Source organism: Salmo salar, chromosome ssa19 (assembly GCF_905237065.1).
Source record: "Salmo salar chromosome ssa19, Ssal_v3.1, whole genome shotgun sequence".
Lineage (NCBI taxonomy): Eukaryota > Metazoa > Chordata > Actinopteri > Salmoniformes > Salmonidae > Salmo > Salmo salar.
The window spans coordinates 58,254,812-58,280,979 of NC_059460.1; the positions used below are offsets into that span (position 1 = coordinate 58,254,812).

General features: G+C 44.2%; 1 protein-coding gene across 2 annotated transcripts in view; it reads left to right on the top strand.

Moving 5' to 3' along the window:
* ankfn1b (ankyrin repeat and fibronectin type III domain containing 1b) overlaps window positions 1-26,168 on the top strand; it is a 296,743-nt gene that overhangs the window by 184,465 nt on the left and 86,110 nt on the right. For both annotated transcript variants that reach the window (XM_014158873.2, XM_014158871.2), the window contains one exon: window positions 21,296-21,336. In XM_014158873.2, coding sequence (XP_014014348.2) covers window positions 21,296-21,336 — 41 coding nt within the window. The remainder of the gene's footprint in view (window positions 1-21,295; window positions 21,337-26,168) is intronic.

Consider the following 26,168-nt stretch of genomic DNA (forward strand, 5'->3'; position numbering starts at 1 on the left):
CCCAAGGCATAAAACTGCTGAACAGTTAATCAAATGGCTACCTGGATTATTTACATTGACCCCTTGTTTATTTTCACTGACTCTCTTGCACCGGCTCTATGCACACTCACTGGACTCTACCCAAACACTCACACATACTACACTGACACTCCAACACACACATACACCCACACACACTACATATGCTCTCACACACACAAAACACACATGCATATTGACACCATACAAACTCACACATACACACTTTCAAACTCTTCACATATGCTGCTGCTATTCTGTTTATTATCTATCCTGATTGCCTAGTCACTTATATGTACTGTACGTACATATTACCTAAATCAACTGAAGTACCTCGTACCGCTGTACATTGACTCGCTACCGATAGTCCTTGTATATCGTCTCGTTTTTGTTATTTTATTGTGTTACTGTTTCCTATTACATTTTTTGCAAATGTTTTATACTTTTTAAATGTTGTTGTGAAAAGGGCTCTCGTAAGTAAGCATTTCACGGTAAAGTCAACACCTGTTGTATTCGGAAGAAAGTGTTGGGAACAAAACAAAAGAGAACGATTATGTGATGATTGATCTAATTGTTCAAACAAATCATATTTAACGTTGTAAAATATAATTCTTTCTCAATTAGTCCCTATTCAAAGATGTAATTGGCAATGAGTGTCACCTTTCATGTCCCTTCAATCATTTCAATTGTCCAAGAATGCCATTGTGGGAAAAACGAGTCACACAGACTTAAACCACTCGACTTGTTTAGATTTTCTTGATGGAATGCCACACTCGTTGTAAGCCAGTACAAACCACAGAACACACACACACACACACACACACACACACACACACACACACACACACACACACACACACACACACACACACACACACACACACACACACACACACGCATGCGCACAAATAGACATACAGACCCCAGTTATACACACACAAACCCACACACTCAGAAACTCCTCCACATACACACAGACACACACATAGAGACCACCCTTAATCACAGAAACTGACACAAACCCCTATAGACAGACAGAGACACACACATACACAGACACGTACGTAGAGACCCACCACCGCACGCACGCACACACACACACACACACACACACACACACACACACACACACACACACACACACACACACACACACACACACACACACACACACACACACACTCGCAAGGCCTCATGCGGGGGTGACATCATGGTTTGGATGACAGCACGTCTTCCAGCCCTATTAGTATGATTGTAGGTGGCTCCGCCAAACTGATTTATGGGTAATATTTGCGTCCCCCCTTCTGAGTGTTGATTTATGTTTCATATTCTGGCCCCTTTCACCCCAAACCACAAAACTTGGGAGGGGGAATCCAATCCAAATAATGACATTGTAGAGAGAGAGAGCTAGAGAGAGAGAGACAAGAGCTAAAGATAGAGAGGGAGAGAGAGTAGGGAGAGTACAGAGGGAAAGAGAAGGAAAAAAACAGAGAAGGCAACACACCCACCACTACACACCTAGCAAAGCGAGACAGACAGACAGACAGACAGGAACTGAGCATTGCGACTGGATCATATTTGATTTTGAAGACACACTTCCATCTGTCCGTCCGTCTGCCCATCTACTATCTCTTTGCCCCATCCTCTGTCTCTTTCTGACTAATTCCGTCCTTCTCCCCCTTTCCTCTATCATGCCATTACCTGACTGTGAACTGAGTGTCTGTCTGGACTTCCTCTTTTAGTGAGAGGGCAGGGCGGGGGGATGGGATATGGTGGGCCGTGTGTCCAAGTCTCCGATGTTTCGCTCAGGGCTGTTTAAAGCCCTATTAACTCTCCCTGTCTAGTGTGGCGTTGGAAAAAGAATTAAAAGAGAGAGAAACTCTGCCCGCAAGAAGCCACGTCTTCTCATGCCCCCACCGCCGCCCTCCTTAGATTCCGCCGCTCTCTCGTTAAATCAGACACTGGTTCCTTCACACTGCACACAAATGCACGCACACACACGCGTGTGCGCACATACACGCAAATCATCTGTGTTGCTTTTGCATTTGAAATGGCAATTAAGTCTTAAAGGAGTGATCTTGGAAAAGTAAGAGTGCCATGAAAAGACATACAATTAAAAGATGCCGTTTTTGTTGGTGCCACTTGACAATCAGAGATTCTACTAGCGGCTAACCCGTTAGCCGATAAATGCTCAAACAAATGTCCAGATCACACAGTGTGAGAGGATAGCCTCTGAAGCCCCTCCATGGCCCCCCTCCTTCCTGATCTATCTCTCTGTCCATCCCACTCTCTCTCAAGTTCACATTCAAACAGGCTTTATTGACTCGGCATCAGGAACCAGCTTTGCCAAAGCACAACACTGACTGTAGCCTACAGCAATCACTTTCACTCCAACCGTCTGTCTTTCTCTCTCTCTCTCTCTCTCTCTCTCTCTCTCTCTCTCTCTCTCTCCTTTGACCCACACTCACAGTAACTGTTTTTCTCTATGCTTGTCTCTTAATTTGTTCTTTCTCTTTTATTCTCTCTCTCTCCATCTCTCTACCAGCGCATCTATTTGGGAGGCACCAGTTGACTTGTTTATCGGTTGTTTATCGCCGTAGTGTGCTGTCTGTCTTAACACAACACAGAGCAGGTGGCCCATCCACGTCACCTTAACTGTCTATAGCCAAAGATTGAGTGGTAAATATAACGTATCCCAAAGTATGAGGGGCTGACCAAGAGGGCATAAGAGAGACCTAAACAACATAAAAGTCACACCTCTAAAGTTAAGACCCGTTAAAAACCTCAAGAGCTAGTCTTCCCCTTCAGCTAGATGTGTATTAGCTCAGCAGTCTACAGATATGCTGTAGACCGCTAATAGGTGGAAGACCTGTCGCTGCCCTTGAGCAAGGCACTTCAGCCTAATTTGCTCCAGGGCCACCGTGCTGCTATGGCTGACCCTGTAAAACAACACATTTCACTGCACCTATCCTGTATAAGTGACAATAAAACAAGTTTGTACTCTGATCAGTCCCAAAATACTGAATTCAACTTGCTCTGGATATTTGCATGCATTCAAAACCGAACCAAACCACTGCATAAACCAGGAGTTGGCTATACTGTAACTGTTTAGTTTCGTCAGTTCAGCTGGTATCAATCCTACCCGAACCGTGACCTGGTTGTTGTCAAAACGATACGATAAGAGATGATCCAACAGCCTAAAGAAACCTGGGAACAGGCTGCCCCTATCTGTCTGTGAAGTGGAACAGGGATCTGTTTAACCCCCCTTAACATTTAGAAGCTTAGGTGTGAGAGAGTGTCCTGGGGCTGTCTGTCATAATCTCTTCCTAAGGGACTGTGCATAGGAGAGCAGCTCCCGAAAGGCCACTGGTAACCCAGGGAGAGGCTTCTAAGAAACCAAATGAAAGTGTGTGTGTGTGTGAATTATTAGATAACCGCCACCACATTCTCCCTCTACCTGCTGACTGACTGACAGGTGTGTGAGACGCCCCGCTACCCCACGCCGCTGCGCCTCAGCGGAGCATGCTGGGAGCTCTGGGATTCCCGGACATGGCCAGGAGCTACTGATTGATTGGTGGATAGAGGATGTCATCTTCCTGGTGATGCCAGTGGGAACTACTTCTCCTGGCATTCTCTCTCCGAGGTCCCTGGCAGGCCAACCCCAGTGGGCTGATTTACGGCACATATCCTTCCCCAACACGTATTCTTCCTTCCCGGAATTGTTGATATCAATTTCGGTCGTCTTCCTGGTGTCTCTTCGATGTCTTTTCCGCTACAGTTTTCATATCCGGTGAAGAAGTGGATTCAAATGATGATGGCCTTGGTATGCCTTTTCATTAGAGTGCTGGTATGCTTGACATTTACTCTGACTATGAGTAATACACACACACACACACACACACACACACACACACACACACACACACACACACACACACACACACACATACACACACACATACACACACACACACACACACGCACACGCACTCGCACCTAGTCATGCACACTCGCACCTAGTCACAGAGGGCATACAGTTCAATGAAAAGAAGCAGTGTCACGGCTGCTGAGTTGATTTTCTCATACGTCTTTGACGAACACAACTGTGGGTCTGCAAATGTCAAAACGGAAGGGTACAAGAGAGGAGGAAGCTAGAAGAAGTTGGGACTTACCCACATCCACACCATGTGGCATTCTGATATTCTTGCATTCTGTCGTCCGTCCATCTCCCCCCCCCGCCCCCCTCAATGTCCTCTCCTTTGTGGGTTTCTCCAGACAGTGTTACTAAGACTTCCTGTGACCAGCTGGTGAGTCACACCATTTGAAACCACCGTTGTGTGATTCTGATTTAATCAGCATAAATCCCTTTTTTTGGTGGGGAGACTTGGATTCAGCAAGAGAAGTCAGAAAAACAAGTACAGGGGCATTTCAAATAACACAATACGAACACCAATACCAATACTGTAGTTATACACAAAACATTATACAGTATAAATATACAATTCAATGGATTGTTTGATTGAGTTCTAATAGGTTGAAGGCTTGAACCTGGAATAACACAATTTAATCCCTTAGCCCTGGTGCTAGTCTTAGCCCTCAGGTCCTGTCACTCTTTGCTGTGTGACTGAAGTCACTGGGCTCAGCTCGGCTCGCTGCCACTACTTCTTATGCATCATCATCATCGCTCACGGCAATTAGCGTTGGGCAGAAAGTAGTGTGGGCTAATTTGGGTCACTTGTGCGGTGTATGCTCTCTGTGGTGATAGGCTAGCCCTGATAACGTCTGTTCTGCTACATAGCCTCTCTCTCTCCTCTTTCTTGATCTTCCTGGGGCTGGCAGGGTGTCATACTTGATCATCACACACTCGCACATTCCTCTCTCACTCACACACTCACACACACACACACACAGTGCCATTTGTTGGCATAAGCGACGTAAGCGGCCGTTTAGGACCCCGCAGCCTCTACGGGATCCCCACCTGTTATTTAGAATAGTAGAATACACAACGTGCAATTTAGAAATTTGGTTGTGCATCAGCAGTTTTCTGGGGGAGGGGGCTCTACAGCTCTCCGTGGCTCTGTCAGCTCTCCGTGGCTCTGTCAGCTCTCCGTGGCTCTGTCATTGGCACCCTGAGGAATGCCTTTCTGGGGGTGGCAGGGATCTATTCCAAATAAGTGGTGGTCCTTTTCTCATCCAAATAGCATACATTTTTTATTGGTTCAAAAAGGTTCTGTGAATGGTCAATGCTAAGTTTAGTTTGAATTGAAAAACCATGCCAGATGGCAATGTGGGTGAGATAAATATGTATACAGGAGTGGGGATCACCAGTCATTGTTGTGGGTTTCCTAGGGAAAGATTATGCCTCCATATAATCAAGTCTATCAGGAATCAAGGTAAGACCCAGATGCAGACACGTCGAATTGACAATGGTTTAATATCCCAACAGGGACAGGCAATAGACAGGTCAAGGCAGGCAGGGGTCAGGAAACCAGAGGTGGGGCAACGGTACCGGACGGCAGGCTCAGGGTCAGGGTAGGCAGAGGTCAACAATCCGGAGGTGGGGCAAAGGTATAGGTCGGCAGGCAGGCTCAGGGTCAGGGGCAGGTAGAGGTGTCAGGCAGGCGGGCTCAGAGTCAGGACAGGCAAGGGTCAAAACCAGGAGGGCGAGAAAAAGGAGAGACTGGGAAAAGCAGGAGTTGAGAACAAAAACGTTGGTTGACTTGACAAACAACACGAACTGGCAACGGACAAACAGAGAACGCAGGTATAAATACACAGGGGATAATGGGAAAGATGGGCGACACCTGGAGGGGGGTGGAGACAATCACAAGGACAGGAGACAGATCAGGGTGTGACAGTCAGTATCACATGTAAGGTGTTCTAATATAGTTTCAAGTTTTATTAGTCGTACGTCAAATCAAATCATTTGTCACGTGCGCCGAATACAACAGGTGTAGACCTTACAGTGAAATGCTTACTTACAGGCTCTAACCAATAGTGCAAAAAAAGTGTTAGGTGAAAAATAGGTATGTAAAGAAATAAAACAACAGTAAAAAGACAGGCTATATACAGTAGCGAGGCTATAAAAGTAGCGAGGCCACATACAGACACCGGTTAGTCAGGCTGATTGAGGTAGTATGTACATGTAGATATGGTGACGATGCATATATAATGAACAGAGAGTAGCAGTAGCGTAAAAGAGGGGTTGGTGGGTGGTGGGACACAATGGAGATAGTCCGGTTAGCCAATGTGCAGGAGCACTGGTTGGTCAGCCCAATTGAGGTAGTATGTACATAAAGTGACTATGCATATACTGTCTTGGTGTGTTTGGACCATTCTAGTTTGTTGTTGATGTGGACACCAAGGAACTTGAAGCTCCCAACCTGCTCCACTACAGCCCCATCGATGAGAATGGGGGCGTGCTTGGTCCTTCTTTTCCTGTAGCCCACAATCATCTCCTTAGTCTTGGTTATGTTGAGGGATAGGTTGTTATTCTGGCACCACCCGGCCAGGCCTCTGACCTCCTCCCTATAGGCTGTCTCGTCGTTGTCGGTGATCAGGCCTACTACTGTTGTCATCTGCAAACTTAATGATGGTGTTGTGCCTGGCCATGCAGTTGTGGGTGAACAGAGAGTACAGGAGGGGACTGAGCATGCACCCCTGTGGAGCTCCAGTGTTGAGGATCAGCTTGGCAGATGTGTTGCTTCCTACCCTCACCACCTGGGGGGCGGCCCGTCAGGAAGTCCAGGATCCAGTTGCAGAGAGAGGTGTTTAGTCCCAGGATCCTTAGCTTAGTGATGAGCTTTGAGGGTACTATGGTGTTGAACGTTGAGCTGTAGTCAATGAATAGCAGTCTCACATAAGTGTTCCTTTTGTCCAGGTGGGAAAGGGCAGTGTGGAGTGCAATAGAGATTGCATCTTCTGTGGATCTGTTTGGGCGGTAAGCAAATTGGAGTGGGTCTAGGGTTTCTGGGATAATGGTGTTGATGTTAGCCATTACCAACCTTTCAAAGCACTTCATGGCTACGGACGTGAGTGCTACAGGGCTGTAGTCATTTAGGCAGGTTGCCTTTGTGTTCTTGGGCACAGGGACTATGGTGGTCTGCTTGAAACATGTTGGTATTACAGACTCAGTCAGGGACATGTTGAAAATGTCAGTGAAGACACTTGCCAGTTGGTCAGCACATGCCCGGAGCACACATCCTGGTAATCCATCTGGCCCCGCAGCCTTGTATATGTTGACCTGTTTAAAGGTCTTACTCATGTCAGCTACAGAGAGCGTGATCACACAGTTGTCCGGAACAGCTGATGCTTGCCTCGAAGCGAGAATATAAGTTATTTATCTTGTCTGGTAGGCTCGTGTCACTGGGCAGCTTGCGCCTGTGCTTCCCCTTGTAGTCTGTAATAGTTTGCAAGCCCAGCCACATAAGACGAGCGTCGGAGCCGGTGTAGTAGGATTCAATCATAGCCCTGTATTGACTCTTTGCCTGTTTGATGGTTCGTCGCAGGGCACAGCAGGATTTCTTGTAAGCTTCCGGGTTAGAGTCCCACACCTTGAAAGCGGCAGCTCTACCCTTTAGCTCAGTGCGAATGTTGCCTGTAATCCATGGCTTCTGGTTGGGGTATGTACGTACAGTCACTGTGGGGACGACGTCCTCGGTGCACTTATTGATAAAGCCAGTGACTGATGTAGTGTACTCCTCAATGCCATCGGAAGAATCCCGGAACATGTTCCAGTCTGTGATAGCAAAACAGTCCTGTAGTTTAGCATTTGCTTCATCTGACCACTTTGTATGGGATACGCATGGTATACATTGTCCAAATAAATGCTTGCTTGCGGGTTCTTTCCCCTGACAATGTGGGGAAAAGAACCTGCAAGCAACAATACGAACATAAATCGGACCACTGACAGTGTTCTGTACCCCACAATTAAATCCCTCCCTACGTTGTCAAACCGGTGTCATAATCCCAAATTTGACCCTATGTTTGTTTTCTTTATGTCAACTATACAACGCTATCGACTTACCTTGAATGGCATGCAAGGTGCACATCTCTATGTTCATCTATGTTCATCTCTCTGTCTATATATCTAGAATCTAGCTTACTAACACAAATGGACAAGAGAAGTTCATTGGTCCTAAATATAAATGACGTGAGTTGTTATGAATGCTCGTGGCAGCAACTTGTTACTCCACTCTAATTGGTCTTGTTTATTTCCTGTTGATGAGTGTCACAGTAAATGTGGTCCCACATGTTTAATTGGGGAAGCGAGTTTTGAAGTTTCCTTCCTGGTTATAATGAGCTAGAAGGCCCAAAATCGAGCCTGGTTAAACCAGACTGAATGATGCGCTCACATTAGCGCCTGGGTACCAATGCCCTTCGGCACATTTATCTTGGCCCCTTAAGTTAGTAATAGCTGTAAAATATACATATTTAGGAAAAGTCAGGGAAGGAGCAGGGCGTTGCAATTTTCGGAGAACATTGATTGAAATTGTTTTACTAAATCAAACATCAGTGGCCATAGTCCTATGGCAGTTCTAGTGTTAACCAGGCTACCTAACAAACAGGGCCCAAACAGCTATCAAAGGAAACCATTTGCAGGCAAGTCAAGAAACAGACACTTGATTTGGTCTGAATCTGAATAAAAGTTAAATAGTGGCACAATGTGTGCCGTTATCTAATAAAAAACGGGACAAAATACAACCCTTTTGGGGGAAATGTTCATTTTTTTTCTTGGTGACATTTCTTTCACCACAACTAGGGCTGTGGCGGTCACGATTGTTAAGCAAATAACTGTCGGTGTCATGGTAATTAACTGTTAATTAACAAACACATTTAGCATCTCCTGGCTTCCACAAATAGCCTACAAGCCATTTTTAAAAAGTCTAATAAATCCATGTAATATAGCTTACACATTCATTATAAATCCATTATTTATTTTAGACAGGTTTAAAGAAGCATGATCTGAAGAAAAGAATAGCATACCCTGAGTTGTCCTTATGTTAGGTCTTGATCTGGCTATGCCAAATGGCTGTGGGCTACACTAGTTGATTTAGCAGACAAGATTTGCTTAGAATTCCGTGACATTATTTTATATCATTTTATAGTATGAAGAATACAATTGAACATAGCTGAATGAAATATAAATATTTTGTCAACGATTTGAGGGAGTGCGCACATGCGACTATTCTGTGTTGAGCGGTTAACTTCTATGGGCTACGTGGGACGCTAGCGTCCCACCTGCGGGACAAAGCCAGTGAAATATATGGGCGGCAAATTCAAAACAACAAAATGTCATAATTCAACTTTCTCAAACATACAACTATTTTACACCATTTTAAAGATGCACTTCTCCTTGATGTAACCACATTGTCCAATTTCAAAAAGACTTTAGAGCGAAAGCAAAACATTAGATTATGTTAGGAGAGTACATAGACAAAAATAATAACACAGCCATTTTCCATGCAAGGACATGTCACAAAAACCCAAAACACAGCTAAATGAAGCACTTACCTTTTGATGATCTTCATCAGATGACACTCCTTGGACATCATGTTACACAATACATGTATGTTTTGTTCGATAAAGTTCATATTTATATCCAAAAACAGCATTTTACATTGGCGCGTGATGTTCAGAAAATGTATTCCCACCAAAACCCTCCGGTGAATGTGCACATCAATTTACAAAAATACTCATCATAAACGTTGACAAAATATATAACAATTATTGAAAGAATTATAGATAGACTACTCCTGGATGCAACCGCTGTGTCAGATTTTAAAATAGCTTTACGGAGAAAGCATATTTTTCAATATTCTGAGTACATAGCTCGCCATCACAGCAAGCTATACAGACACCCGCCAAGTTCGGGGTCACCTAAACTCAGAATTAGTATTATAAATATTCTCTTACCTTTACTGATCGTCAGAATGCACTCCCAGGACTGCTACTTCCACAAGAAATGTTGTTTTTGTTCGAAATAATCCATATTTATGTCCAAATACCTCCGTTTTGTTCGTGTGTTCAGAGCACTATCCAAAGGCATAACACGCGAGCGCGGTACCAGAGACGAAAAGTCAAAATGTTCCATTACCGTACTTAGAAGCATGTCAAACGCTGTTTAAAATCAATCTTTATGGTATTTTTAGCGTAAAATTGCGATAATATTCCAACCGGACAATAGCATATTCATTCAAGAAGAAAAAGAAGGAACGGCGCGCTCGCGGGATTGCGCATATCCAATCCCTTTGTCCTCAGGCAGTCCACTGATTGACTGAGCTCCTATTATCTGCCCAGTGACAGGAGAATGCTGAAAGAACTTTCTGAAGGCTGTTGACAGCCAATGGAAGCCTTAGGAAGTGCAACGTGACCCCACAGAAACTGTAGTTTCGATAGAGAATCAAAAGAAGAACTACAATTCTCAGACTTTCCACTTCCTGGTTGGATTTTTCTCAGGTTTTTGCCTGCCAAACGAGTTCTGCTATACTCACAGACACCATTCAAACAGTTTTAGGCACTTCAGAGTGTTTTCTATCCAAATGTACTAATAATATACATATTCTAGTTTCTGGGCCAGAGTAGTAACCAGTTTAATTTGGGTACATTTTTCATCCGGCCGTGAAAATACTGCCCCCTACACCTCAACAGGTAATTAACCTAGGTATTCCTATATGCTTCATTTAGAGTTATTAATGTAACTTTCATTGTTCTGTAAACGTTGGGCTATATGTTTTGATTTTTAATACACTGTAAGACTGCATGATGAGACTAATGATGATTTGGAAAAAAGTCGCTTGAAAGGCATGAGCTCTGCTTAGTTTTTTGTGCAGGCTGTACACACTCCAATAGTCACTCATTCACAATTTGATAAGCACTTGATAATGCGTCAAATTTCACGGCGGCATCCCCAGCCCGTAATGCACTCTAAAATAATCCATGTCTTTTGCGGCCCGGAGTGCTGCGTTGTGCCCTTCTTCCTGAGTGTGCTGAACAATCCGAAGCGCCTCTCACTCACATGGCTCTATGTCACATGATCGGGTCTTTCTCACAGGGTACAAGTGAAGACAGACACATCGGGGATGCAACTGCACATGTCCTGATCCAATTCCGAGGTGCATATTGAAGATATTGGAAGCTGTCCACATTTACTTTTCGTCAGCCAACAAGATGAGTAGGCTTAACAAACAGCAAGAGCACTAGCCTATGTCAATCTACTATCCCCCATAGTACAAAAGTTGACATATTCTATTCTGTGCAAGAAATAAATATTCCAAATATAGTCTGGGACAGTTGTAGGATGCGATGGATCCCATATTAATACAACCACTAGCATCAAAACCTTTTTTATGCAATGTGGCTGACGCAACAGATCAGAATGTTTAGCTTAAAATGTTGATAAACTATTAGACTATTTCTTCACATTATAAGCGCAGCAATGCGCACATGGTAGTAGACTATAAGCGCAAATGTTCCATTAGTGAAAAAGAACATTATCAAAAGTGACCGCAATTGATGTGCTTAATTTTAAGAAGTTATTTGGCCACTTTGAGCTAGGCTATATGAGGTGTGTGAAAAAAAGGCATTGTTTCTTATGCTGGGCATTATAAGTGATAATATATAATGTAGTGATAGGCTAATATTGTCACTGATCAGACTTTCCTTGATTTAATCTTGTCTTTACATATACTAAATAATATACACTACCGTTCAAAAGTTCAGTTTCTTAGCAATTTCTCGCATGGAATAGCCTTCATTTCTCAGAACAAGAATAGACTGACAAGTTTCAGAAGAAAGTCCTTTGTTTCTGGCCATTTTGAGCCTGTAGTCAAACCCACAAATGCTGATGCTCCAGATATTCAACTGGTGTAAAGAAGGCCAGTTTTATTGCTTCTTTAATCGGGGTTTTCAAAAGGGTTTTCTAATGATCAATTAGCCTTTTAAAATGATAAACTTGGATTAGCTAACACAACGTGCCATTGGAACACAGGAATGATGGTTGCTGATAATGGGCCTCTGTACGCCTATGTAGATATTCAATTAAAAATCAGCCGTTTCCAGCTACAACAGTCATTTACATTTACATTTACATTTACATTACATTTAAGTCATTTAGCAGACGCTCTTATCCAGAGCGACTTACAAAATGGTGCATTCACCTTATGATATCCAGTGGAACAACCACTTTACAATAGTGCATCTAAATCTTTTAAGGGGGGGGTTAGAAGGATTACTTTATCCTATCCTAGGTATTCCTTAAAGAGGTGGGGTTTCAGGTGTCTCCGGAAGGTGGTGATTGACTCCGCTGTCCTGGCGTCGTGAGGGAGCTTGTTCCACCATTGGGGTGCCAGAGCAGCGAACAGTTTTGACTGGGCTGAGCGGGAACTGTGCTTCCTCAGAGGTAGGGGGGCCAGCAGGCCAGTGGTGGATGAACGCAGTGCCCTTGTTTGGGTGTAGGGCCTGATCAGAGCCTGAAGGTATGGAGGTGCCGTTCCCTTCACAGCTCCGTAGGCAATCACCATGGTCTTGTAGCGGATGCGAGCTTCAACTGAAAGCCAGTGGAGAGAGCGGAGGAGCGGGGTGACGTGAGAGAACTTGGGAAGGTTGAACACCAGACGGGCTGCGGCGTTCTGGATGAGTTGTAGGGGTTTAATGGCACAGGCAGGGAGCCCAGCCAACAGCGAGTTGCAGTAATCCAGACGGGAGATGACAAGTGCCTGGATTAGGACCTGCGCCGCTTCCTGTGTGAGGCAGGGTCGTACTCTGCGAATGTTGTAGAGCATGAACCTACAGGATCGGGTCACTGCCTTGATGTTAGCGGAGAACGACAGGGTGTTGTCCAGGATCACGCCAAGGTTCTTAGCACTCTGGGAGGAGGACACAAGGGAGTTGTCAACCGTGATGGCGAGATCATGGAACGGGCAGTCCTTCCCCGGGAGGAAGAGCAGCTCCGTCTTGCCGAGGTTCAGCTTGAGCTGGTGATCCGTCATCCACACTGATATGTCTGACAGACATGCAGAGATGCGATTCGCCGCCTGGTTATCAGAAGGGGGAAAGGAGAAGATTAATTGTGTGTCGTCTGCATAGCAATGATAGGAGAGACCATGTGAGGATATGACAGAGCCAAGTGACTTGGTGTATAGCGAGAATAGGAGAGGGCCTAGAACAGAGCCCTGGGGGACACCAGCGGTGAGAGCGCATGGTGCGGAGACAGATTCTCGCCACGCCACCTGGTAGGAGCGACCTGTCAGGTAGGACGCAATCCAAGCGTGGGCCGCGCCGGAGATGCCCAACTCGGAGAGGGTGGAGAGGAGGATCTGATGGTTCACAGTATCAAAGGCAGCAGATAGGTCTAGAAGGATGAGAGCAGAGGAGAGAGAGATAGCTTTAGCAGTGCGGAGAGCCTCCGTGACACAGAGAAGAGCAGTCTCAGTTGAATGCCCAGTCTTGAAACCTGACTGATTAGGATCAAGAAGGTCATTCTGAGAGAGATAGCAGGAGAGCTGGCCAAGGACGGCACGTTCAAGAGTTTTGGAGAGAAAAGAAAGAAGGGATACTGGTCTGTAGTTGTTGACATCGGAGGGATCGAGTGTAGGTTTTTTCAGAAGGGGTGCAACTCTCGCTCTCTTGAAGACGGAAGGGACGTAGCCAGCGGTCAAGGATGAGTTGATGAGCGAGGTGAGGAAGGGGAGAAGGTCTCCGGAAATGGTCTGGAGAAGAGAGGAGGGGATAGGGTCAAGTGGGCAGGTTGTTGGGCGGCCGGCCGTCACAAGACGCGAGATTTCATCTGGAGAGAGAGGGGAGAAAGAGGTCAAAGCACAGGGTAGGGCAGTGTGAGCAGGACCAGCGGTGTCGTTTGACTTAGCAAACGAGGATCGGATATCGTCAACCTTCTTTTCAAAATGGTTGACGAAGTCATCCGCAGAGAGGGAGGAGGGGGGGGAGGGGGAGGAGGATTCTGGAGGGAGGAGAAGGTAGCAAAGAGCTTCCTAGGGTTAGAGGCAGATGCTTGGAATTAGGAGTGGTAGAAAGTGGCTTTAGCAGCAGAGACAGAAGAGGAGAATGTAGAGAGGAGTGAGTGAAAGGATGCCAGGTCCGCAACATTTACAACATTAACCATGTCTACACTGTATTTCTGATCAATTTGGTGTTATTTTAATGGAACATTTTGCTTTTCTTTCAAAAACAAGGAAATGTCTAAGTGACCCCAAACTTTTGAATGGTAGTGTATGTGTGACATTTTTTTGATTTAGAATGGACCATTATCATGCATCTGTATCCAAACAGGGGCAGCGGGAAAAAATACATGTCATCTATGCACTTAAATAGAGAATGGAGGACGCTTTTCCCCGTGGTTCATTTTCATGCCAGCCAGGTAGGCTGCACTCCTGTTGTAAAGATAAGCAATGTGCTTAATATTAGGAAAGTTGAGAAATAAATATAGTAGGCCTAGCCTATAGAAAGCTGATGGGATCTTCTTTTTATTTGCGGCCATCACTGTTTTCTCTCCTTAATTGCATAGCTTATAGAAATATTGCGCAACATGAGCTCATGGGCTCTCATTAAGTGTTTGATTCGATTTTCAAATACATTTTCATTGATGTCAGATTGATTAGAGGGACAAAAGAGTGCGGCGTACCAGGCAGTTAGCAAGTTTGGTAGGCTACTAATGACCTGCAGCATCAGAGCTTGGAGAAGCCTAATTACCGTGACTAAACGGTCATGTGGAATTTGACTGCCATCATGACTCATGACTGTCGGTGTGCCGGTAATACGGTCACCGCAATAGCCCTGACCACAACACTGTGGTGAACTAATTTACCTCGTTCAACTGAATAACGATTTTCCTGTGTCAAAATCCTCAACCCAAAGTAAAAGTAAATGTGATAAAACGCACCTGTTACTTTAGCACCCACCTTTTTTCCTCCCTCCACGCAGGGACAAAACCTGCCACCCCCCCATCCACTATAAGCTTTTCCAATCTCCCCCTTTTCAGGCTCTGGTGAGACAGTCATTAGCATTCACCACCCCTCTCCCTCCCTCTTCTCCCATTCTCTCCCTCACCCCTTCCCTTCTCTCTCTCTCTGTCCTCCCCTCCACTGTGTGTGAGAGAGTTAGAGAGAAGCTTATCGCCTGGCAACCACAATTAAAGTACAACAACTCACTCGGTGGCAGCCACCGTTCTGAGCAGGCACCTCGGTGTGACAGCACGCTCCGACTGTAGAGTGGGAAGACGAGAGAAGAGAGAAGGAGGGAGGGAAAGCGAGAAAGAGTTGAACAGGTGAATAACGCTGCCGGTGATTTGACTGCATCAAAGTGGAAGAGAGCTGCCGTTGGAAGAAGAGAGTGAGGGTTGAGGCTGGGAGAGAGAGAACGAGAGAAGGAGCGAGGGAGGAGGGAGAGCAAAGTGAAGAGTGGCGGGGGAAGGAATTATTTGACTGTGGCTGGCATTGGACGCGACAGGTATGTGTCTGCTGAGAGTCGGGTTGCAAATGTGAAGGTATGCAGAAGATATGGGGAAGCTGTGTGTATTTGTGTGGTTCTTTCTACAAATTCAGGGAGGTTGTGGTTTAGCGTTGGCATGACAGGATTTCACAGCACCTGGTGCACAGGTATGCAAGCAAGCAGAGTCAGTACACACACACACACACACACATACAACCGCACACACACACAGAGACACTGCACTATTTTTCATCAATTACCCTTTGTCTTTGTCTTTTTTGAAAAGGATATGCTTGTTTTGATAGTGCACTTAAATGCATTTACCACTGTTAAAAGCCCAATTGTTTTTCCTGTGTCTTTCCCCACCTGTTCTACACCTGACATACATTGATCTTAAAGTACTATTTTAGAGGCTGACACCTGCCAATTCTCCAGGCAAACTATCCATTAAAAGAGCTACGGAGGTGTGTGTGCGCGCGCCTGTGTAAAATGGACAGTTAGACACTCTTGTTCCCTCGGCATGGATGCTTGCCATGGCTCCTTTGGGGTTTTTAAGTGCCACCACTCTCAGCCGTGTAATTGGCTGTAGGGAGAGAGGGCTGCAGGAAATGAAGCTCGTGCAGAGGTGGCAGTCAGGGCACTGAGTGAAGCACTGTGGAGGGACCGTCCGAAATGAACTCTTGTAGTCCTCAGTGTTGCTATTGTCCATTTGATGTGAGCCATTGTAATATAGATGTATAGCATGGTGGTTTTAGCATGTATTATTATTTTTAACCTTTTATTTAACTAGGCAAGTCAGTTAAGAACAAATTCTTATTTACAATGATGGCATACCCCGGCCAAACCCTCCCCTAACCCGGGACGACACTGGGACAATTGTGCGCCGCCCTATGGGACTCCCGATCACGGCCGGGTGTGATACAACCCAGGATCGAACCAGGGTCTGTAATGACACCTCTAGCACTGAGATGCAGTGCCTTAGACAGCTGCACCACTCGGGAGTAAGTTGGGATGATGCTTTTATCTTACTGACTTTTATCTTAGACACTTATTAAGTGACTTACTGTTTAAACATATGGGTAGTGCCTTCAGAGAGTATTCACACCCCTCGACTTTTTCCCCCAAAAATGTATTGTGTTACGGGCCTACAAACAATACCCCAGTCAAAGTGTATTATGTTTACAGTGTATATACAGTGTATAACACAGAATACATTTTATATATATTTGTATTAATAAAAAATGAAACGCTGAAATGACTTGAGTCAATAAGTATTCAACCCCTTTGTCATGGCAAGCCTAAATAAGTTCAGGACTGAAAATGTGCTTAACAAGTCAAGTAATAAGTTGCATGGACTCACTTTGTGTGCAGTAATAGTGTTTAACATGATTTTTGAATGACTACCTCAACTCTGTACACCACACATACAATTATCTGTAAGGTCCCTCAGTCGAACAGTGAATTTCAAACACAGATTCAACCTCAAAGACCAGGGAGGTTTTCCAATGCCTCACAAACAAGGGCACCTATTGGTAGATGGGTAAATAAATCAACAAAAATACAGACATTGACTATCCCTTTATGCATGGTGAAGTTATTAATTACAAAGATACAGGTGTCCTTCCTAACTCAGTTGCCGGACAGGAAGGAAACCGTTCAGGGATATCACCATGATGCCAATGGTGACATAAAAACTGAGGATGGATCAACAACATTGTAGTTACTTCACAACAAAAAATATTACAAAACACACATTCTGTTTGCAATAAGGCACTAAAGTAAAACTGCAAAAACTGTGGCAAAGAAATTAACTTCATGTGCTGAATACAAAGTGTTATGTTTGGGGCAAATCCAACACTTTTCAAGCATGGTGGTGGCTGCATCATGGTATAGGTATGCTTGTCATCAGTAAGCACTAGGGAGGTTTTTAGGATAAAAAGAAACAGAATAGAGCTAAGCACAGGCAAAATCCTAGAGGAAAACCTGTTTCAGTCTGCTTTCCAACAGACACTGGGAGACAAATTGAACTTGCAGCAGGAGAATAACCTAAAACACAAGGCCAAATATACACTGGAGTTGCTTACCAAGACAACATTGAATGTGGCCTAGTTACAGATTTGACTTAAATCGGCTTGAAAATCCTTGGCAAGACTTGAAAATGGCTGTCTAGCAATAATCAACAACCAACTTGACAGAGCTTGAGTAATTTTTTAAAGAATAATGTGCAAATATTGTACAATCCAGGTTTGCAAAGCTTTTAAAAGGAAAGGGGATAACTAGTCAGTTGCACAACTGAACACATTCACCTGAAATATCTTCCGCATTTAACCCAACCCCTCTGAATCAGGCTGCCTTAATTGACTTCCACATCACCGGCACCCAGGGAGCAGTTGTTGTGGGGGATAACTACCTTGCTCAAGGGTAGAACGGCTCAAGAGATTCAAACAAGCAAACCTTCGGTTACTGTCCCAATGCTCTAACCGCTAGGCTACCTGCCGCCCTCCGCTACCTGCCAAAGGAGATTCTAACATGTATTGACTCAGGGGGTTGAATACTTATGTAATCAAGATATATTCGTGTTTTAGTTTTCTTTATTTTTTTATTTTTTTAATAAATGTTCGAATTTTTCTTCCACTTTGACATTACAGAGTATTTTGTGTAGGTCGTTGAGAAAACATTACAATTAAATCAATGTTAATCCCACCTTGTAACACAACAAAATGTGGAAAGGTGTGAATACTTTTTGAAGGCACTGTATGTGGCGAATGCGGGAATTGAACCCGAAACTCTGGTGTTGCAAGCCCATGCTCCAACCCTCTGCATTCCGATGTATAGTAGAGGTAAATACATGTATACACATTTCAAGTACACTTACATTTCATAAGTACAATTTACAAACATTTACATTTAACCCCACTAACCATAGGTTTCCACCTGCTCTCCGCAGAGATGTCCTGGCTAGGTGTACTGACAAGGAGTGAGGGGGTGGTGGGGGTGGATAAGGTCATAGTGATTGCATGGGGGACTTCTCCCTACTGCGTAGGCACTGGGATGAAAAGCTCCATAAAAAGACTCAGTGGTCTCTCAATGGTCAAAATGTCACTGGCTGACTCAGAAGTTGGAACACACACACACACGCAGATGTGTGCCTTCGAACAGAAAGGGGAATGCCCTTCACACTTTTTGACCACACTCTCTTTAGCACACAAAACAGATATATAATGTGCTATTGCGTTTTACTATTTATCATACATTTATCATACACTGTCTGACAGAACTCTATAATTTGCAATCAATACTAACATATGTACCAACATCAGAGTGAAAGATAATGTCTCCCCGCATCCAAGAGCTTCTATCGCATTATAATTCTATTGCATTATATTGAATTCTATTTAAATGATAATGCCCGAGAAGCGGGTGTTTGGTGGATATATTGTCATGGGTGTTGTTAGACCCAAGATGAAGTCGAGGGCTGGCAAACCGTGCTAATATATCTTCCAAACACCGTCTTCGAGTGCATTATCACTTTTATACAATGGGTTACCAACATATTCAAAAAATGATTGACATATTTACATAATCGTTGTTTTGAATAATTTATTCATACTATTTCATCCTTCCACAAGATATAGTCCCGACACAAATCTAGCGTTGCTAGAGACGTGACCCAGTCATTCAGTCTTTTTATTCTGTATCTATGGACGCGATCCAGTCTTTTTGTTCTGGTTGGCAATGTTCTCATCCCTTGCTTGCTAGCTAGCCAACAATGGCTAACTTACAGTCACGTCAAAATGCAGCCTGAATAACAGCAAAGTAGCTGGATTTGCATTTGTTTAAGCTGTTTTCAAGTGACATTTATTTGGATACATCCATAGCAATCAGCTAATGAGGCGCAATTTCGCCTGGCATAGAAAATGTGCTCACTCGTCAGGACACTGTTGTTTAGAGGAGCTAGCTAACGAAACAGCTACAGTAACGCAATCACTTCAAACTGAAGCTGGAAAGACTGCAAATTAGCTGCCTTTCATTTGACCTTTTTTCAATTGGCATTTGTTTGTATATATCTATAAAAATGATGGCAGCTGATTCATGATTTTGACTGGCTGAGAAACGCTGCCTACCTGTCTGTCTCGTCCCAACTCGGTCATTACTATAGGACAGCAGGAGATCGAATTTGAATATTGAAACAATGTTGCAAAGGTCGGAGAGACAAACAGCAAGGTTTATACAAATCTCCGCTGTTGAAAATGAAAAGTTAGTCTAAAAGAAATGAGATAATGTCTAGATGCTTTTTATAGTGGAGCTCAAGTTTATAAATTGCCTGGCTGGGGTGATGAGACAGTGGATTGTGCAGACAGATGGAACAGAGTAAATAGGCATTTTAACGTCATAGATTTAGCCGGTGGCAACCTGTGGAATAGACACTGGCTGGAATGAGGTTTTAGCCAATCAAGCATTCAGGATTAGACCCACCCGTTGCATAATGCATTCCATTGGAGTCTAAGAAATTATATTGCAACAGTGATTGACAGGGCCTGCTTATCCCACCCATTGTGTGGGTTCAGATGCTCCTCTTACCCCACTGGGGGTGCAGAGGCCTGTGGTGATACACCCTATGGTGTGAAGACAGATTTACCTCAGCATACATTTAAAAAAATCAAAGTGCAAAATTCAAAAAGATGATTGCGCTGGTGTCTTCTAAAAGTGTCTCAGCCTGGAGCTAGTTATGGACAAGCTGTGTCTGTCTTCCTCCCTCTGCCTGTGTCTCCCAGAGTTCTCCTGGAGCTGTGGACAGTAGGGGGGCTGCCATGTGTGTATGTATGTGTGTGTTTTTTTTTTTAATATGTCCCCTGTTGTGAGAGAGATTAAACGACGTGAGGGGAATTAGGACTATTTTTGGACTGTTATTGAAAACCCATGTCAGTGTGGTAGCTTCTTTGTCAGTGAACATTTGGAAGCTCTTATGGCTTCTACTGTGCAATTGGCACTAGACATTGATCTAGGATCAGAACACAAAAGGGACCTCGGATCAGTATCTGGGAACATCATCTTCTTACTCCGGGTTAATGAACTTGGCTGTAGGCTTCGTTTGCACTTTAGTGCCACTCCTCCGGGATCTTCGCATCGTAGAAAGGGCGAGAGCTTCACATGTTGCTGTTATTTGCCTCCCCATTTGCTGAAATGTCTGTCAATCACCCTGTCATTAATGAGCTTGCACTGGCCTGGTAGTATTTCCCATAATGAGGTGCATTTGAAGTCATTAGTCTCTTTAAGTTCATGACACTATGATGTATCTGGAAAAAGTATACCCAAACGCACTTCAGCTCATCTTACAAAAAAAGGGAATCAGGTGCTCGACTGAGTGACTTGAAAATCAAGTCAAGACTATGATGTATCTGTTCGACTCTTTGACATTTTCGAAAACAAATGCCAAATATCTTAACCCAGCTGCATTTCGAAGTAAAAGAACAAACCAAACTACCTGAATGACATGCTTACATATGGGACGGGTGGTAGTTTAGCGGTTAACACCGTTGGGCCACTAACCAAAAGGTCACTGGTTCGAATGTTTCAGCCTCAAGGCTTGTCAAGGGTGTTAACCATATAAACCTATTTACACAGTGATCTGTGTGTGTTTGTATTCTCTGTCTTTGAATTACACTTCATTGACACAGTTTTGGATTACAGAATTGCACTTGGTTGGACTTTTCTTTGAATCTAATGGGGAAATTCTGCAGAGGAATCCATCTTGACTGCTGACCACACTAGGTATCCTTTTTAGGACTGGTCTATGGTGCTCAAATGTTTCTCTGTTTTCTCTCTTTCACAGAGTCTGGGGTCAGCGGACAGGAAAGAGTTCCAACAAAAGAAGTAAGTCCCTTTCTTTCATTTATTATTTATTTCTCCTTGTCCCTCTCCTGCCCTTCCTCTCTGTTTTATTCTACGGTCGTTTGTGTTCAGAGTCCTTTTCATTTATATCTACTTTAAACAGTTAGATAAACTGCTAGATCTCTCCACCTACTGTTGCTTTCTAACACAAAGCTTCTCATAGTAATAGTGCTGACCTAGGATCAGGTCCCCACTGTCCATATAATCTTATTCATTGTGATCTAAAAGGCCAAACTGATCCTAGATCAGCACTCCTGCTCTGAGACGCTTTGTGAATAAGGCCCCTGGCCGCCTTGAGGAATCTGACCTGGCTCTGAATCAGGTTCTGGAGAAAGGATGTTAATTCGCTAATTCGGTTTTAACCTGACCAGTAATCCCTCCTAATCTCATACAGATTATAAATAACAGTAAGTGAATTATTATGATAATTCTCCAGTCGCCAGCAGGTTCGGCACGTCACTGTTTTGATTGACAATAAGCTATTTGAGTTAATTGCCTGTTATTTGCGCCCGCGTGTTCGACGTAATTTCACACTAATTATTTTCTCCCGGATTTCAAAACAAAACCATGGCAGCTTTTATAATGTGTCTCACCTGTTTACATGGAGACGATCACTCTAAGCATGATTATTAGATGTCCTTCAATGCTGATGTGAGTGAAGAGCAATTCACCTCATTGTCTCTGCTTCAAAGGAAATTAACTTGGTTTCTGTCTCAATTTCAGAAACCATGTTTCCATCCAACCATTTTTAATGTGAGTAAAGTACCTGTTAGATAAAAAAAACGTATGAAAGTATAATTGTCGGTAAACTTTCTAAATGTCAACAGAAAAAAACACGCTAGATGAGTGGATAATCTTTCTGTCAGTGAAATAGATCATGCAACAAATGGCAGTGATGAGAAAGGTGGTATTTTAAATGGTTGAGAGAACGCAAAATGGCCACCGTTGTTGTCATCAGATCAAGGTCATAAAATAGGATGTTGTCGCATTGAATTTTAGCGACAACGAGCAGGATCTCGTAGGTTTTGCTTTGTGAAATCAGTTGAACATTTTTAGCTCCTGTTTAATGTCAAGTTGTTACTTGGCATTGAAACTCTGCTGAGGACTATGGCATAGTAGAATGTTATTACAAATGTTCACATCAACCTAACTCCCCACTGGCTTACATGTAACGGTTGGTTCTTTTTCTCTCATCTCTCTTTTTCAAAAGGTACATTAGGGCCATGTGAGTATGAGTGTGTGGGCGTCAATGTGTTCCCCTAAGTTCCCCCCCCAGTAAAAGACTGGTGGCATTGCCACAGAGTACCATGCTCATCCATTTGAATTGCGCTCGGGCGGTTTCATAGCAACAGGCTTTCTCGCTCGCTGAACATGGAGGTGTGTGTTGTGACCGCTACATTCCTCCATTCCGACTCGGACCAACAATCGCTGGAGAATGCGCCACTTACATATCTATTGAACAGTTGTTTTCAGATTCTTTGGGTTATAAATGGGTGGTTTGAGTTTAAATGTCCCTGGCATTTCTAAGGTAATTCCAAACTATTATATGAAGCCATGTAATCACTTGAATAGAGCAGGTAAGGCTGGGGGTTTGAAATTGTGACCTCGCTAGTGTTATGCAAAGTTTTGTGATAAGGTGCATTGATGTTGCTCTTAACTAAATGATCTGTAAGTCTTCTATGATGTTAGTCTGGGATGATTCATATTGTATCTTTTAATGTTTGGATGCCTCCTCCAGAAGACTGGCTTTTACACACACACACACACACATACACACACACACACACACACACACACACACACACACACACACACACACACACACACACACACACACACACACACACACACACACACACACACACACATTTGTGCACGTACTGTACTACTGTTCATGCACACACACAAGTATGCACGGACACTCAAGTACGCTTGCATGCATTTCACATCTCGCACGCCAGTGGAGGCAGCTGAGGGGAGAACTGCTCATAATAATGGCCGGAATGGAATGGCAACACCTGGAAACCATGTGTTTGATGTATTTGATACCATTCCACTGATTCCGCTCCGGTCATTACCACGAGCCCATTCTCCCCAATTAAGGTGCCACCAACCTCCTGTGTCGCACGTGTGCGCACACACACACACACACACACACACACACACACACACACACACACACACACACACACACACACACACACACTGCATGTGCCATGTGGGCAGTCTTGGTGGGCAGTCACTCCATAATGCGGCTTGCCTCGCCACGGTTGCCTGGAGACAAGCAGCATTCTCCATGGCCAAGCGAAGCTGTCATGTGAAGTCATGTGACACGAGTCTCAGAATAGAGGGGTTTGGTGAGGGGTAATGATGTGTAACCTCCTAAAGTATGCTGTAAATAAATAATGAAAGAGAGGGTGAGAGAAAGTTCTGAAACAAACACCGCCACGCACTCCTTCTCTCTCTCTTTCCCTCTCTCTAGCTCCTTCTCTCTCTCTTTCCCTCTCTCTCTAGCTCCTTCTCTCTCTCTCGCTCACCTCTCTCTCTCTCTCTCTCTCTCTCTCTCTCTCTGTCTTTACGTGACCCATATGGAAATCATTAATAGCCTGAAACACTAGAACTATGTGCAGACACCCAGTCTTCTACGGCCATCCATATTACCCATCTTGTATTCTCTTCCCCCATAAGTCCCAGAGGTGGATCTAGCAGGGCTTAGTGCAGTGAGTGAGGGTATGTGTGTGTTTTACATAAGTGAGGGGGCAGACAGTGCAGGAAGGAAGAGATGCGGTTGGAGGAGCCGATAGCGCGACGGACGGGTGGTACAGAGAATTTAAGGAACGGATGTGAAGGAGAAAGACCCTTGATTAGCCTAATTTATTCAGAGGAGAAGGCCCGTGTAATTGTTCTCAGATGGGGGGGTGGGGTGGAGAGAGAAAAGGGAGGGGTTAAGTTAGAGGTGAGGGCGAAGGGTCGGAAGAGAGGTGGATGGAGGAGCTGAGAAAGTTTGTCTCACTCTTGTGCACCCAACTCTTATTTGACGGTCATCCCATGACCTCACAGATGTTAACTTTTACTGGCGTCTCACTTACGTCTCAATATTGTCTCATTAGTCAGGTTTCCATTCACCCAGGTTTACTCAACAAAAGCAATGACGCAACAAACAAACAAAAAAAAGCGTGTAATAGAAATGGCAGCTATAGGAGAAATGTTCTAAAGATCGGCAACATTTCTATCTTTTCGTCTGGTGGATTTTTCATTTGTCAAACTTTCTTTATTACAAATGATGATGGAAACTGTGTTTTTCAAATAAATGATAATAAATGAAACACATTTTTTAGATACGGGCATGTCATGTCATAAAGTATCTATAAATCTCCACTTCATACGTAATTCTAAATGCCTAATGAGTGTTGAATCGATTTTTTTGCCTGAATTGCTTCGCCTTTTGGTTGGTTGAAGTTTCACCATCCAATTATTTCAGATCTACAGTACTACAGTAGTTTCACCACCAAGGCATGGACTGTGGTGGTAGGTTGGCACATAACAATTATTAGAATATGGCAAATATGGGCCTCACGAGTGGTGCTGCGGTCTAAGGCACTGCATCGCAGCGCTAGCTGCGTTACTACAGATCCTGGTTCAATACCGGGCTGTGTCGCAGCCAGCCGCGACCGGGAGACCCATGAGGCGACGCACAATTGGCCCAGGGTCGTCCGGGCTAGGGGAGGGTTTGGCCGGCCGGGATGTCCTTGTCCCATTGCACTCTAGCGACTTGTGGTGGGCCGGGCGCTTCAGGGTTAAGTGGGCATTGTGTCAAGAAGCAGTGTGGCTTGGTGGGGTTGTGTTTCGGGTGACGCACGGCTCTCGACCTTCGCCTCTCCAAAGTCCGTACGGGAGTTGCAGCGATGTGACAAGACTGTAACTACCAATTGGGGAGAAAAAAGGATAATTTTTTTTTTTTTTTTTAAGAATATGGCAAATATTAGTCAATTCTTGAATTCTATCAATGCTGGCTTTTGCGGGCTACCTGAGATGAAACAGATACTGTAGGTGGTAGGGCATACAGGCTTTCGCCAATGTATTAATGTGCAATTTGCCTAAATGGATAATGGAAACACTTCAACCACTTCGTTTAAAAAATTTAAAAAAAAAACATTTTTGTGACATCGTTACGTCCAGCTGTTTTTATCGACAAAAGACAGTTCGATAAAAACGCACTGTAGCGACAATTGTCGCATCTATTTTCCATGCAAGCGTTCTAAATGTCAATAAAAAAAATCCCTGGACAAGTTAATGGAAACATAGCTTCAGTCTTCTCACACTCATCTAGCTATTGTCTCACTCTTTCACAAGGTTTGAAAACATATTTCTCACTTCATTACTCATTCTCGTCTTACGTCCGTCTGTCTTTCCACGGGGTGAGAATAGGAGGGTGACTCAGCCGTTTTACAGCCGCTCGCCCCCGAGTACAAGGACTCTCCCCGGTGACAATCAGAGCCAAAGCCCCCTTGGCCCTAACAGCGGAGTACCACCTCTAAATTGACGGTAATCTGGGTTAACCCAGAACTAAAGTCTCACGTAATTGGTCAGATGCACGATGAAGTCCATACATGTTAAGTGAAGAGAGAGAACGAGGCTCGGAACCGCAATGAAAAGCTGCACCCTCTCTCTTTGCAAGTTACGGGCAAGTCTATGGGCCAAATGTCCCCTCCCCTTCCTAAATTCGAAAGATGCTAACACCTGCGAAATCGTGATTTGTCCAAAGCACCTGAACTAATGCTGCTCATAATCTCACGTATACTGTTGTATCATGA